General features: G+C 32.7%; 3 protein-coding genes across 3 annotated transcripts; 2 read left to right on the forward strand and 1 right to left on the reverse strand.

Moving 5' to 3' along the window:
* Positions 1-146: 146 nt before the first annotated feature.
* Hook (hook microtubule tethering protein) lies at positions 147-3,118 on the forward strand. The gene is made up of 2 exons (XM_076389711.1): positions 147-214; positions 402-3,118. Exon 2 carries the CDS (start codon positions 434-436, stop codon positions 2,543-2,545), a length of 2,112 nt encoding a protein of 703 aa, XP_076245826.1. The 5' UTR covers positions 147-214; positions 402-433; the 3' UTR covers positions 2,546-3,118.
* Positions 3,119-3,155: 37 nt separating this feature from the next.
* Positions 3,156-5,398, reverse strand: Dhdds (Dehydrodolichyl diphosphate synthase subunit). The gene is made up of 5 exons (XM_076389715.1): positions 4,731-5,398; positions 4,474-4,635; positions 4,243-4,391; positions 3,945-4,129; positions 3,156-3,876 (listed from the first exon to the last, which is right to left on the reverse strand). Exons 1-5 carry the CDS (start codon positions 4,889-4,891, stop codon positions 3,646-3,648), a joined length of 888 nt encoding a protein of 295 aa, XP_076245830.1. The 5' UTR covers positions 4,892-5,398; the 3' UTR covers positions 3,156-3,645.
* A 926-nt stretch (positions 5,399-6,324) lies between these two features.
* On the forward strand, positions 6,325-15,444 carry Brwd3 (bromodomain and WD repeat-containing protein). Its single transcript, XM_076389710.1, has 21 exons — positions 6,325-6,499; positions 6,586-6,644; positions 6,715-6,744; positions 6,953-7,012; positions 7,702-7,852; positions 7,946-8,044; positions 8,146-8,483; positions 8,565-8,719; positions 8,801-9,118; positions 9,205-9,622; positions 9,704-9,929; positions 10,016-10,337; positions 10,429-10,624; positions 10,728-11,198; positions 11,285-11,663; positions 11,737-12,136; positions 12,266-12,496; positions 12,584-12,764; positions 12,847-13,000; positions 13,193-13,303; positions 13,392-15,444. Exons 1-21 carry the CDS (start codon positions 6,457-6,459, stop codon positions 14,393-14,395), a joined length of 5,346 nt encoding a protein of 1,781 aa, XP_076245825.1. The 5' UTR covers positions 6,325-6,456; the 3' UTR covers positions 14,396-15,444.
* Positions 15,445-15,775: the final 331 nt, after the last annotated feature.

Genomic DNA, 15,775 nt, shown 5'->3' on the forward strand with positions numbered 1-15,775 from the left:
GCACTCAGTAAGTGCGTAAAAGTATTTTCACGAATAGTTCCTTCTACGTTATATGATTGGCAACAAGCAACAAGTGCTTCCAACGTTAATTTCCGGAAAAATAAAATATAATCTTCGTAGACTTACGATAAAACTAACTAAAAAGGGAAAGTAACTTGAGATAACCACACTTGATCTACTTCCATTTTAAACGAAGACATCTACGTAGTGTCACGTAATTTTTATTTTACTGAAAATATATTAGAAAGCAATATTAATAAATTGTCTGACAATGACAAGAATTTTCTCAACGGTTGCACTAATTGTTTGACAATTAAGAAATAAATTTTAAGTGAATAGTTTATAACAATTTGACATCTGTCAGAATCATTGTATATGATAGAATATATATATTTTTACAGTTTTATCAAGAACATTTTGATTAAAAACAAGAATGGATGACCAACAATTGAACAACTTAATTAAGTGGTTAGATACATTTGATCTTCAAGTTCCTCACTCAACAGTAGAAGATATAAGCGATGGTGTTGCTTTAGCAGATGTTTTAGCCCAAATAGCTCCTGAATGGTTCACTGCTGCTTGGAGAGCAAAAATTAAAGCAGATGTTAATTCTAATTGGAGACTGAAAGTCAGTAACCTTAAAAAGATTATTGAAGCTGTAATGGAATATTACATAGAATGTTTAAATCAACAATTGTCTGGTTATGTTAAACCTGATGCAACTAAAATTGGTGAACATTGTGATAACTATGAATTGCGTCGTTTGTTACAATTGATTCTTGGATGTGCAGTTAATTGCAATCAAAAGCAGCAATATATAACAAGAATTATGAGCATGGAGGAAACTGTTCAGCAAGCTATTATGCAAAGTATTCAAGAATTGGAGAGCAATATGCATGGACCAAGATTAAGTTTGGGTACTAGTCTTAACTTTGAATCTTTGGATGTAGCTGATGGTACTCAGCAAAGACTATTGGCAGAGCTTCAATTAACTGTTGATATGAAAGAACAGTTGGCACAAAAGTGTCATGAGCTTGATCAACAATTATCCCTTTTGCAAGAAGAGAAAGCAGCATTGGTAGCTGAAAATAAAAAACTTCAAGAAAGATTGGATGAATTTGAAAACCCAGAAGAAACTGGTTCCATTTTAAAGTATTCTGGTCTTAGGAAGCAGGTAGAAGCTCTTAAGGATGAACTATTTAAGGTAGAAACATCTAGGGATGATTACAGATTAAAAGTAGAACTATTAGAAAAGGAAGTATTAGAATTACAGTCTAGACAAGAAGATTTACAAAAAGCTGCTGAAGAGGCTAATCACTTGAAAGATGAAATTGATGCACTGAGAGAAACTGCAGATAAAGTTTCTAAATATGAACTTACAATTGAATCATACAAGAAGAAAATGGAAGATTTAAGTGATTTAAGAAGACAGGTAAAAATATTAGAAGATAAAAATTTAGAATATTTGCAATCCAAAATAGATTATGAGGAGGAATCAAAACGGACTGCAATGTTACGTAATCATTTAGATGCTTGCAAACAGCAACTCACAGAAATTCATCATAAATTAGGTGAACAAACTAATAAATGTGACAAACTTGAATTTGAAGAAAAAAAGTTAAAAGCAAAACTGAGCACCTTGCAAAGAGAAAGAGACAGATTAATTGTTGAAAGAGATGCTTTAAAAGAAACAAATGAAGAATTAAAATGTACACAACTACAAGCAGCAGAAAATATATCCAAACCTAGTACTGATAGTACTGTTGAAAATACAGAAATGATACCAATTGAAATCAAAGAAAAATTATTATGTTTACAGCATGAAAATAAAATGTTAAAGCTTAAGCAAAAAGGAAATGAAGACAAATTGCCTACAGTTCAAGCACTGTTAGAGGATTCAGAAGAAAGATTGAATACAATTAGAGGTCAATATCGCAAAGCTAATCAAAGAATAATTGAATTGGAAAATAGGCTAGAAGAAGCATTGGGAAATCAATCAAGTGGAGAAAACAAAACTGATAGTGTTAATTTAGGACAAAAAATAACACAGTTGCAAGATGAATTAGAAACAGTACAAGCAGAGAATGAGCGTCTGCTTCTTCAAGTCGAAGAACGAGAGAATGCTTTGCAAGCTCAGAAACAAAAAGCTTTTGCCCTTCAAGAAAAATTAACGCGTAGAGAATACGACAATGCAGCACTTGAAGAACGTTATAAAAAATATGTAGAAAAAGCGAAAAGTGTTATAAAAAGTTTAGATCCTAAACAGAATACCTCATCTCCCAATGAAGTGGCTGTTTTAAGGAATCAAATTTTAGAGCAACGTAAAATAATGGAAAATATGGAACGATCTTTAAAAGAATCAAAATATATTAAAGAAATGGAAGAAAAGTTAATGGTATCTGCTTTCTATCGTTTAGGTTTATCTTGTCACAGAGAAGCAATAGATCAACGGCTTGCAGCTTTAAGTTCAGGTCAGGGGCAATCTTTTTTAGCAAGACAAAGACAACCATCTGGTAGACGTCATTTGCCTTACAATTCTAAATAAAATGTAAAAAAAATATCTTAGTAGCTTTCACTTGAATTAAAGTTAACAAAATAGCAATATTATAGTAAAAATTATTTAAGGCATTGTAATATGTTTAATATTTCTATAATTTTATGTATGTTAATATTTTATGTATGTTAATATTTTATGTATATTTTACTATTCTTTTAATTATAGACAAAGATTTATAATCGATTTAAAAAAACGTCTAATTGCTTGTGTATAAGTGCAGTTTTGAGACCTCAATATATTACTCATTTTATGTATATACTGTACATGCACAGTAAATATATTTATGCCTGTGAAGCATAATAAATATGTATACTGGTTACATGAATCTCATAGTATAAGAATGTTTTTACTTGTATAAGAATTATAATAGTATTAATGTGCCTCCTACTATTTCTATTGTATATTATACAATATGTAACAAACATATAACTACTAGTGAGGTACACTAACATACACTAAATTTTTGAAACTTTAGTCTTGAGTATTTTGAAATATGAAGAATTTATTAAGGAAAGACTGTCAGATATGGTAAATATGTTTAAAGGAAATAAAGAAGTATTGAAAATAAGCCAAACATTTAATATATTGCAACAAATCTGATATACAAGATTTTTCAAAAAAATATTTTATTTACAAACTTTATTTATATTTATATCTAATAATGAAAGTAATGTACGCATTTGTAAACATATAGCGTAAAATAAAATGATAAATTCATGCATACACATGAAATATCTATTTCTTACTTCTTTCTACATGTACATTTTATGACTTATATCCTTTTTTTAAAGAATTTCATATTGCTTGGAAATATACATAATAACACATTTTTTATGACAATATAATAACTTACAAACTAGTTAGATCCATATTTGTACATACTTTTGTAACTTCATAAAATTGGTAAAACTCTGACAGAAGCATTGTTTTCGAAATATCTCTTTAAATATCTATACAATAAATTTAAGATTCTATAAAGAAGGAACACATTGTGTTTACATAAATATACAGAGTAGAATATTCCAATGTTTGTTTTTGTAATTATAATTAATCTTAAAACATGTTACTTCAGTATGCATGTTTTATATTCAGGTATTTGATGGATACATTTTTTCAAGTTCAATTTGTCTTTTACGATGTAATTTGTCTAAGTATGTTAATAGCCTGCTGTTTTGTATTGGAGGCTTCACATCTTGCATTTTTATTACTTTTTGCATATCAGAATAACATCTCTGATAATAAAATATTGCATTAAGAAAGTCCCATACATTAAATTCTGGCCATAATATATTAGTGAAATAAACACAAGTATTTGATATCTAAAATTTATAAAATGATACAAAATTAAGAAAGGAAAAAATTACAATTTGAAGTACAAATTACTTACTTGCCACATGAGAAAGTCACTGAATCTAACTTCCCCAGATGTACGAATTAATAAGTCAGGATTTGGTGAATCATTAGTGTATAAGCAATTAGAGATTAAATTTTCATCAATGTCTTCTAGAAGAATATCGCCACTTTCTACACCTTCAATTACATCTTTAATTGCATGTGTAATTTCATCTCTTGCTAGAATATTATAGAGATGAAAAATTAAAATTTGTAAGTTTACTTTTATTTTATACACAGCATACTATATATAAATTTTCCTCTAATTTAATACATTTGTTAAATATACTTACATGTGTATGCAAATGCAATATTAAGAAATACCCTATTATGATCTTTAGTATAGATCATACTTTCTGCAATCAATTCTTGTATGTTTTGAGGTAACATCGATAAATTACCAATTATACGAACACGTAATCCATATTCCTTTGCTCTATGCCTGTAATAAAATATATTTATTTCATAATCATAGAAAGACACAAATAAATACTCTGTGTATTTGGAAATAATTTGAAACATACTTTTCCCCTAATAGACTATTGAACTTCTGTTGAGCAAGATTTAAAAGTCCATTTACTTCCTCTTGTTTTCTTTTAAAATTTTCAATACTGAACGCATAAAATGTCAGTTCCTGTATACCAAGGTCTTTACACCATTGTAGGGTTTCAGCAAATTTATCAAATCTAAAAGAAAATTAATACATTTGCATTAAGAAACATAAGATAAATTATATATACCATAATATATAATTAAACAAATTATTTGTTTTTATACATACCCTTTTGTATGCCCTTCTAACTTTTCGATTCCATTTTTACTTGCATAACGTCTATTACCATCCATTATAAATGCTACATGTTTAGGAATGTGTCCAGTTCTCAAAATTTTGATGGCCATAAGTTGAAACCAATTTAAGGTACTCTCTCTTATCCATGACATTTTTGAAAATGTTTGTGTTTATATATTATAATAAATAAAATTTAGAATTTTTCGTTTAATTTTCAAATTTTATCAAGCAATTTTCAATAATAATTTCAAATACGTTTTTGTATTTTTCTCTTTGTTATTGTTTTGTATGCTCTAACATTTCACCCAACAGTAGGGTACAGTACTATTTATTTAAAATTTATTTAAAAATACTACTTTACCTAGATTCGTGACTATACAATTTTTACTAACAATAACGATACGGGATACTTTGCAGTACTGCATAGTCTGAGAAAAAACTTGAATTCTTTAGCTACTGACACGTCAACGTTTAACCTTATCAAAATTTTGAAATACCTATTCATTATTTCAAGGTTGGTGATAATTCTTTTCATAACATTTTTTATTTACGTAATGCATATTCTACTACATTGGCTTGTAACATAATTCATTAAAATTTTTTAGAAGGTTACATACGAAACATTGCGTGCATGATATATATACATTTTATATATCGTCAAGCATCGATGTTTCGACTTGCATTCGAGTTACCTAGCGTCCATCTTGAACCTTCAGCATTTCTAGAAAAATGTACATATATGTACTTTACAATTTTATTATTTATAAATATGCATACTAATATTACATATAATGTGTGCGACAATAATAAGTAATAATATTTTTACTTTTTTGAATACTTATTCATTATGTTAACTTATCATTACTATGTTCAAGAATCTATCAATTCATAAATTACAAAAAAAGAACATTAACAATATCTGAAACATTTACAAGGCTGCAATTAGAAACATTAACCTATTCTACTTATGCCTTGAGATAATGTATAAACTATTAACATAAACTAATAACCTGCTACACAAAACAATTTTCTTTTTCGTAAACAATAATCTTCAAAATTATTATTCACTATTTATTGCTTATTTCTCCGAATTGCAAAAGTCCTTTTAAACAAACGCTCTCTCTTAACAATTACAAAGTTTATAATCATTAATTAATGACATATCGATAAAAATAACAACAAAGTGTTCACCATAACCCTCTCTACCGTATGTTAATGCAAAACTTAAACTAGCATATTTTATTCTCATTTCTTAATTACACTTTGCCTATTCCTGCATTTTTAATTTTAAATATACCGCGTTACATGGACCAGATGCATCACGAACGTTTCATAATGACACAAATTCGAAATTATCATTAACTAGAATATCCGTTTGTCACGACGAAGCTAATTGTCTAATTTCGTTTTTCGGTAAAACACGATGGTTACGAATACGGTCATTATCTCGTTTCGAGGGATAATATGACTCGTGGTAAATAGCACAGGGTTCTAGGGGTGACCAATTACGTTCCTGGATAATACGGTACGTTGTGTCGACAATCGGGTATGGGGGGGACTACTTTCCGTTGAGGAGGTGAGCGTGCGTGTGCGTCTCGCGGTCGAGACCTCGCGAGAGAGAAAATGAAATCTGAAATGGTTATTGCCGCGCTATGACCCTAAAAAGTAAATGTTTCTCTTTGCTCGTGAGTGAATAATAAACGATTGGTCAGGCGAAATGGAGGGCAGCGTGTCCAAGAACGAGACTGCAATAACACCAGGTAAAGAATGGGAGCGATAAGCGCCCTTACCATCCGCAACGAAGCGAGGCGTGCGGTTCGTTCCTAAGCAGTGTTCTTTCTTACAGAGCTGTACTTCCTAATTGCCAAATTCTTAGCGGCAGGGCCTTGTCGCGAGGCTGCGGAGGTGAGTGTTTTCTGGTCAAATACGATGGGATTTCGCTCGGGCGTGTTGTGACGGTAAATGTACGTTTTAGGTGCTGAAGCGTGAATTGGAACGAGCTAAGGTAAGACGATTGGTCTGAGTTGACGTTTTGCCGGGGTGACACTATACATATCCATCGGCTCCACATGGTTTGCACGTGGTTTCTGCTTGTCAAAACATTAGAATTTCAAGGTCGGCGACCTTGGTGTTCGACAAATTATGCCCGTTTTGTCCTGTGCCTGATTGAACAATCGACCGATTTATTCTTGTAATTTTGATATTTTTCACAGGTTTTGCCGCAAAGAATAGATTGGGAAGGGCACGTGCATAATCAAACGTTTGAGGAATTGGTAAGTGAATGCATTTTTTCATTGAAAATTTGTTATTTAGCGAACAGAAATTCGTAACAGAGGGGGGGAGATAAGTAGGTCATTTTTCTAGTAACATTAATCGCAAATTTTGTTTTGTTGCGTCGTAAGGTAGCGAACGACTGCCGATATATAAAGTACCCCTATTAGGGTGCTACCCCCTTTTTTGCCCCCCCTTCTCCCCTCTTCTGCCAACGTCTCCTTCTCTGTAGTCGGTTGCACAAGGCTTCCCCACTACTTTGCTTTCGACCAATAAGCATCAACTTCCGGCCATCTTGTACGAGCTGATCAATGAGTATATCTCATGCTCAGACCTTATTTATAGAAACTGGTGTCGTATATGACGAGTGGGCTATCCAGATTGGTCGTGTCTGTTCGTTCGTTTTCTGATTGGTTAGAAACGGGACTACTTTACGTTACTTAAATTTAACTTACTACCGCGAATTGGAACATTGTAGTGTAATGTTGTATATTATTTTTTACAATATACTACATACGTGATACTGTAATATTATTTTCGTTTGCATTAAATATTGTAATATACTAGTAGTAGTGACAACTAAAACACTTTGAATTGTTCCGAAGTTGATTTTCCAAGTTCCCATCACTTCACTATGTACTACTTGTGAAGTTGCAGTGCACAATGATAATTACAAATCATAACACTTTAGGAAAGGAAGTACCCTCATATTGGACCGAATCATTTGCTACAAATATGTGCCAGAATTGGTCCAATATTAGAAAAGGAGGTGCCTCCTTGTATACCAGGAGCAGTATCTCTTCTTGGTGCAGGCAGACAATCTTTATTACGTACACACGAAGGTGAGATTAAAACAAAAAGATTTTCAGATCAAAAAGAAGTATTATTGAATTGTCGAAATTTCATCTGAACGTTCATATTCAAATATTTTTTAGATCTACTACGTGTAGTACATGGCATTGTTTCTTATTCTGGAAGAGTAGGTGGAAAACCTTTTATGCAATCACCTCATAGCTTATCAGTGCCTAATATAGGTAAATTACATATTTTTATTTTTAATGTGTACAAACTAAATAGTTGATTTTCAGTGTTTAAAAACTAGTGATTTTATCATGGTGTTCTTTTTTGTTTATAGTGCATGTACTTCAAGGACGAGAGAATTCAGGTCCTTTAAGTAGGAGAGAGGCAATACCAACTAAATTCTACAATAAAATGCAATTGTATAGACATACATTAGGACATTTGTCTGCAGTATATTGTGTTCTTTTTGATCGCACTGGAAAGTACATAATAACTGGTGCGGATGATTTACTTGTTAAAGTCTGGAGTTCTATTGATGGACGATTATTAGCTACCTTTCGTGGAGCATCAGCTGAAATTATGGATATTGCAGTAAATTTTGATAACACTCTACTTGCTGCCGGAAGTCTAGATAGAATATTAAGAGTCTGGTGTTTTCAAACAATGTCTCCTGTAAGTGATTAATAATATTTTATGTACTGCAATTTGATGATACTAATTTCTATTTTATTTTATTTTTTCATTTTATCTTAGGTAGCGGTTTTATCTGGACACTCTGGCATGATTACATCAGTCAATTTTTGCCCTATATCTTGTAATGGTATCTATTATTTGGTTTCTACGAGTACAGATGGATCTGTTGCATTTTGGTCTCATACCAAAAAGGGAAATGAAAGAGCAGTGTTTCAGTTAGTTGAAAAATCAGTTCCATATGTTTTTATATAAGTATTTTTTTAATCGTGAAAATTACTATTCTTCATCTTTTATAGGCCAAAACCCATTCAATATCATGAAAAAATGCGACCTGGTCAAGCACAAATGATATGCGCTTCGTTCAGCCCTGGCGGAGCATTCATGGCAGCTGGTTCAGCCGATCATCATGTTAGAGTGTATGCTATGTTAGGGGATGAAGGTCCACGTAGAGTTTTAGAAGTTGAAGCACACTCTGACACAGTTGATAGTATTCAATGGGCACACAACGGTTTAAAGTTTATTTCTGGTTCTAAAGATGGTACCGCAAATGTATGGCACTTTGAACAGCAACAGTGGATGCATAAACGTTTGATAATGACTACAAAACTGCCTGGGTAATTAAAAGATCATAAAGTAATAGTCAAATGTGTGCTAATATATTAGATTTAATAATTGTTTTTTCATTTCTTATCATTTTCAGAGAATCAGAAGCCGAAGATGATTCTAATAAAAAAGCTAAGGTGACTATGGTTAGCTGGGATGTAAGTGATGAATGGGTAATTACAGCAGTGAATGATAGTTCATTAAAAGTATGGAATGCAAAATCAGGCGATTTGGTAAAAGTTCTTCGCGGACATAAAGATGAAGTCTTTGTATTAGAATCTCACCCAATAGATCCTCATGTAATATTGAGTGCTGGACATGATGGACAGCTTATAATTTGGGACGTGTTAAACACAGAGCCAATAGCCTGTTTTCAAAATTTTATCGAAGGACAAGGGAATGGTGCTGTATTCGATGCAAAATGGTCTCCTGATGGAACAATGTTGGCTGCAACAGATTCTCATGGACATCTTTTGATATATGGATTTGGATCGGGCGTTGAAAAACTTAAAATAGTAAGTACTCTTAATTTTATTTCTCCATGAATTATATTATCCTCCACACTTAATTAAATATTTTTCTACCTTATTTTTTAGGTACCAAAAGAATTATTTTTCCATACAGATTATAGACCATTAATAAGAGATGCTAATAATTATGTTCTGGACGAACAAACGCAAACAGCACCTCATTTAATGCCTCCACCATTTTTGGTGGATGTTGATGGAAATCCTTATCCACCATCATTGCAGAGGTTGGTTCCAGGAAGAGAAAATTGTAGAGGGGAGCAATTAGTCCCAAATATTGCTGTAGGTGCTGGAGGTTAGAAATGAATTCATTTTTCTTTAGAACGCATCATATAAACCATCTGTTAATGTTATATAACAGATTTAAATTTTGCTTAATAGGAATGCAAGAAGTTATAGAGGGTCTTCCAGCTCAGGAACCACGATCTAATATTGATCAATTGATCGAAGCTCTTGCGCAAAGGCAAAATATTAATGTTGAGGGAGAAGGTGGCGAGGAAAGGGACGAAAATGTAGTAGAACAACCAGTTCGTCAAATAGCTAGTCCTCGAGGCAGCAGATCGGGCTTGAGAAGAGCTGGTGATGTTGAAGGTGTTCGACAAAGTAGCGGTAATTGGCAAAGAGATAATACTACACCTTGGAATAAGCCTATTCTTGCTCGGCCCATAAATCCAGCTATTAGGGAAACACAATTTAAAGCTTTGTACGTCTTAATAGTTTATTGTACACATGTTAAACTTTTAATTTTATTCTTTATCAACGTTATGTAAACTAAATTAAACTAATATTCATAGAAACGCAATGGCAGAAATGGAACTTGAAAATTGGAGACGTGAAATGAGGAGACGACCACAACCCGTATCAAATGTTGTGAATATTGAAGGCAATATAGGTAGTCGATTGGCGAATCGAAAACGCAACAGAACTACTAGGCACGCTTATAGAACTAGAGCAACGCGTGGTGAAGAACAAGAAGACGAAGAATTTGAGGTATTTTATAAATAAAATTAATTAAAGTTGATTCATTTCAAATTAAAAAATGTACATTTTAGTTTCTTGAATCTGAGGTGTGTAATTATGTTAATATTTGTAGAATCCTGATAATGCAGGGACAACAGGAAGTTCAGCAAGTAGCAACAGTAATGACTCCACTGCCCATGAAGAAGACTTGTGTTCTGATAGTTCAACTTCAGATTCTAGCACTGAATATTCGGATTGGATGGCTGATCATGGTTTAAATCTAGAACCACCAAAACGAAGTAAACGTAAGCCCGTTAAAAAGCGATCTCCTACTCCACCGAGTGACACGGATAGGCGACGCAGTAAACGTCCTAAGAAGAAGGTCATGCCGATTGTTAATGGCGTTGATGAAATCCCAGAAGGTTACAGACCTTCTGAATGGCTTACCGAAGTAATACCAAGAAAAGCTCCGTACTATCCACAAATGGGTGATGAAATAGTGTATTTCCGCCAGGGACATCAATTTTATTTAGATGCAGTTAGAAATAAAAAAGTATACGAACTTAGTCCACGATGTGAACCATGGAACAAAATCCATTTAGGGGTAAGTATTGTCATACTGTACAAGTACTATTTTAGGAGCAATATCCCGAAGAAATGATTAAAAAAATTAATTTAATGTTTCTATAGCCTCAAGAATTTGTAAAAGTAGTGGGTATCAAATATGAAATTCGTCCACCTCGATTATGTTGTCTAAAATTAGCATTAATGGATGAAGAGGGTCATCTAACAGGAGAAAATTTCACTATTAAATACCATGATATGGCTGATGTATTGGACTTCTTAGTTCTACGTCAAACGTTTGATACAGCTTTACAACGTAGTTGGTCTGAAGGGGATCAATTTCGCTGTATGATTGATGATGGATGGTGGATGGGGCAGATTGAATCAATGGAACCTTTAGACGAGGATTTTCCAACGTCTTACTTCATGTGTTTTCGTGTTCGGTGGGATAATGGCGAATACGAGAGAATGAGCCCTTGGGATCTTGAACCAATTGATGAAAGTAGTATGTATAAAATTTTCGCTTTTTGTGATTTTTTACTCCCGATATATGAAATATTTACGTTAATTTATCCTAGGACTTCCAGCAGAACATGGGGGTGCAGTTCCTGTACTTCCCGAAGAGATACAAGCGATATTGTATCAACCTCATCCAGAAGAATGGCCTATGGGGGACAGAGAGGCAACGTGTAATAGAATTATACGTGCATTAGACCAAGTGATGAGTCTTTCAATCGCAGAACCTTTCGTGGCACCTGTTGATCTTAGCATTTATCCATTATATGCATATGTTGTGGAATATCCTATTGACCTGTCAACTATAAAGGCCCGTTTTGAAAACCATTTCTACCGAAGAATCACATCAGCACAGTTTGATGTTAGATACTTAGCAACAAATGCAGAACAATTTAATGAGCCACACAGTCAAATAGTAAAATCTGCAAGAATAATTACTGACCTATGCCTGCGTATTATAAAGTAAGATATGGTTCATGAATATGTGTGGATATTGTATTATTCCAGCTTAGTTCACTTACTTTATTTTAAGCCTAGATTTACTAGCAAAATATCGCGAATTAAAATGATTATTTACCATTTTTTATGCAGAGAAACTATAGATTTGGATATACCAACTGTTTATCATCAATTAGTCGACTCATACCATTCTTCTGACTCAGAAATTGATGTGGAAGAAGCAAAAAATAGACCTTCAACAAGTACTCAGAGAGCAACTTCAAGTAGAAGTTTACGTTCTCAAGAAGTATCAAATGATTGGAAAGTAGCGTGTCGTCAATTATTGGAAACTTTATGGCAATGTGAAGATTCCATTCCTTTCAGGTAAAATAGATTAATCTTAAAAAAAAAAACAAATGATACATATATATGTAGATAATAATGTAAATATCGTGTATATCTTTTTCACAGGGAGCCAGTCGATAGATTAGAACATCCAGATTATCATCAAATTATAGATACACCAATGGATTTACGTACAGTGAAGGAGGATTTGTTAGGGGGCAATTATGAGACCCCCTTAGAATTTGCCAAAGACATGAAACTAATATTTACAAATAGCAGAAATTATAATACAAATAAACGTTCACGGGTAAGTCATTGTACGCAAAAAATGCATTATATAATAATATATTATAAAACATAATGCATTCTATGATTTTATTGTTCTGTAGATATATTCGATGACAATAAGATTATCGGCTATGTTTGAAGAACATATGCGAAAAATTATTTCAAATTGGAAATCCGCAAGAAGACGCAGTAACAATAAAACAAATACAAAAGCAAAGGGAAAGAAGGGTAAAGTTCGATTAACAAACGGTACAGGTGTGTTTCATATTATAAATATGATACATTGGAACCTAAAAGTTCAAACAGTTTGAAACTCGAGTAAAAATTCGAGGAACGAATTGTGTTCGAACTTCAAAATTCCACCGTACTCATATTAACAAATTACTAAAGTAACAATGTATAAATATTCTAAAATATACATTCCAAAATATTGAAATTCATGTGTAGGACCTTCGAAATCAAAAAATGCCTGTACAGATGACGACGATGTAAATAGCGAAGATGACGAAGACTTAAATCAAGTAACTAGGGCGAATCATGCTAATATCTCCGTTCCAGGTATGTATTTTGCATTTAACTCGCTTAATTTAATTATATTCTATACAGAGAAAATGCATTACTTATATACATCGTATGTATTTTCTAGGACCGTCACATATGACAAATGGCCATACAAAACGAACTGGTAGTTCGCCACGAATGTTAAAACTTCGAATTTCAAGATCCGTTGTATCTAAAAAGACAAAAGAAAGTGAAAGTGATGTCAGTGAATCAGAAGCTTCTATGGAAAGTGAGAGTAGTGGTAGTGTACCTGTAAGAAGGACACGAGCAAGGAAGGCAGTACCTAGTGTTAGTGCGGATAGTGACTCTGGAGAGGTATATACACCCAGTAGTCGTGGGAAACAAAGTCGGAAGAATCGTGCAAAGAACAGCAAAAACACTAAGCAAGTAAAATCAAAGACAACGTCATTCAATACAAGCGGCAACGTGGACGACGATGAAGATGACGAAGATGATGAAGATGAGGAAGAGTTGCTTAAACAGCTCGACGAAGATGAGGATGAGGTGCATCAACAGGTTGTTACACACGAATCGTCAGACGAAGAAAGCGAAGAAGAAGTTATCAACAGAACTAGCACAAGATCACGGAAAATAACATCTGCATCTGAGCATGAGGATAGCATAACGAGAAATGGGAAAGCTAACAGCGAAAGTCAAAGCGACGACGATGATAACGGAAGAGAAGAAGAAGAGGGAGATGAGGAAGAGGAAGAAGAGGAGGAGGAAGAGGAAGATGAACAGTCTCAGCATGAAACTAATAACCAAGACTCAGATAGTGATGACTCAGATAAAGTGTTTATGCCATCGAGGTCTCAGAGAAGAGTTCGTGGCGGAAGAGCAGCACAAAATCAGGAAACGACGCAAAATTCAAGGAGAAGTAGTAAACGTCCTCGTTATAATGAAGAAAGTGACGAAAGCAATACAATGCCAGTTAGAAATCGACGTAAAATTACACGTCGGTATTATGCAGAAGAAAGTGATGAAAGTTTGCCAGAACCTGAAAATTTAGCAGGCATTAGTATAAGTAGTAGAGGACGTGTACGCAGAATGACAGCACGAGCACGAGCTTTTCTTCTAGAGTCACCCTAACAACATCTTTCATGCTAGGAATGAAAGTGTAAATTATTGATCTTTCAAGTGATTCTTACAAACTTTAAAGAACATTGTAAAAATTTTAAATGTTATTTGATAATATTTGTTCTTTGAAACGTGCGACTGTATCCACATTGTAGCATAACACTGAATTTGTGTATGCCGGGATATTATTGTCTGAGAACTCTGAGATAAGATTATAGATAGACTGTACGTATAAACACTTGAGATTGTCATAGCAATTCATGGTGAACACTGCTACAAGGTACTTCCATTATTATGAAGCACATCAATAACGTTACTGTTTTATGTTTAAATGCATCATCTAATTTTAACGATTCATAAACCAGACTTGGTAGCAAGCGGAAACAGTGTAAAGACTTTATAATACTCCGATTTATTGAAATACCACGGATATCATTTTAAATTTAGTAACGCTATTCATTATTCATATGGAAATAATTATAATTTTGCATAATTTCGAACATTTAAAATGCAATAACACCTGAATCGTTACGTGTTTCAACGAATAATTATTTTTACAAAATACTTCAAACTGTTAATATATACTGTTTACAGATAGAAAAATATTCTTTAAAAATTCTGAATTTCTATATGATAGCAAAAATCTAAATAGTATTTAATAGTGTTTGTATTACATTGTTGAAAATATGTTACTGTACCTGGAATAACGTGAATAATGCCCATCTTGTTCAGGGAATATAACTGTAAGATTAGCTTAAAAACTTCATTATTCTGCTTGTTTGGGCAAAGTCAATTGACAAATGAAAAACTACTTTCATGCTAAGACCTTAAGAAGTTAAAAAAAAGGCATTACCTATTCATATAACTGCTAAAATATCAGTGCTTATGTTTGCATTTGATATAATTACGTAAGATTATTTTCTTTAATCGTAAATACTCCAAATTTTTGTATTTATAAGAAGGTTTATTTAACGAATTTCACATTTTCATATTTGTACATTTTCTTTTCATTTATCCAATAAGATAGTACTTCGTATATCTTAATAAAAATAAAGTTGATTTTGAATCCATTGAAATAAGTAAAAAAAAAAGGTCATAACATTAAATTTTTTATTAAATACGTATATTTTAAAGTTTATTGATTATATCAAGTGTTTGTACATTAAGAAAGAAACTGTACTTATCTTCTATATCTTGTAAATTGTATCAAAGGAGGCAGTGCCTTTATGAATACGATTATTTATTTGTAAAACTAAATAGAACACATTTTGCAAGATAGCATCAATAAGAAACAAAACTATCTTCAATTTTAGCAGGGTTTAAATTCTTTTCTATTAAATTGATTTTATATTAATGGCACTGTTTTCGCTTTTTACAACTATACTTAAAGAA

Source organism: Calliopsis andreniformis, chromosome 12 (assembly GCF_051401765.1).
Source record: "Calliopsis andreniformis isolate RMS-2024a chromosome 12, iyCalAndr_principal, whole genome shotgun sequence".
In the NCBI taxonomy this organism is placed as follows: domain Eukaryota; kingdom Metazoa; phylum Arthropoda; class Insecta; order Hymenoptera; family Andrenidae; genus Calliopsis; species Calliopsis andreniformis.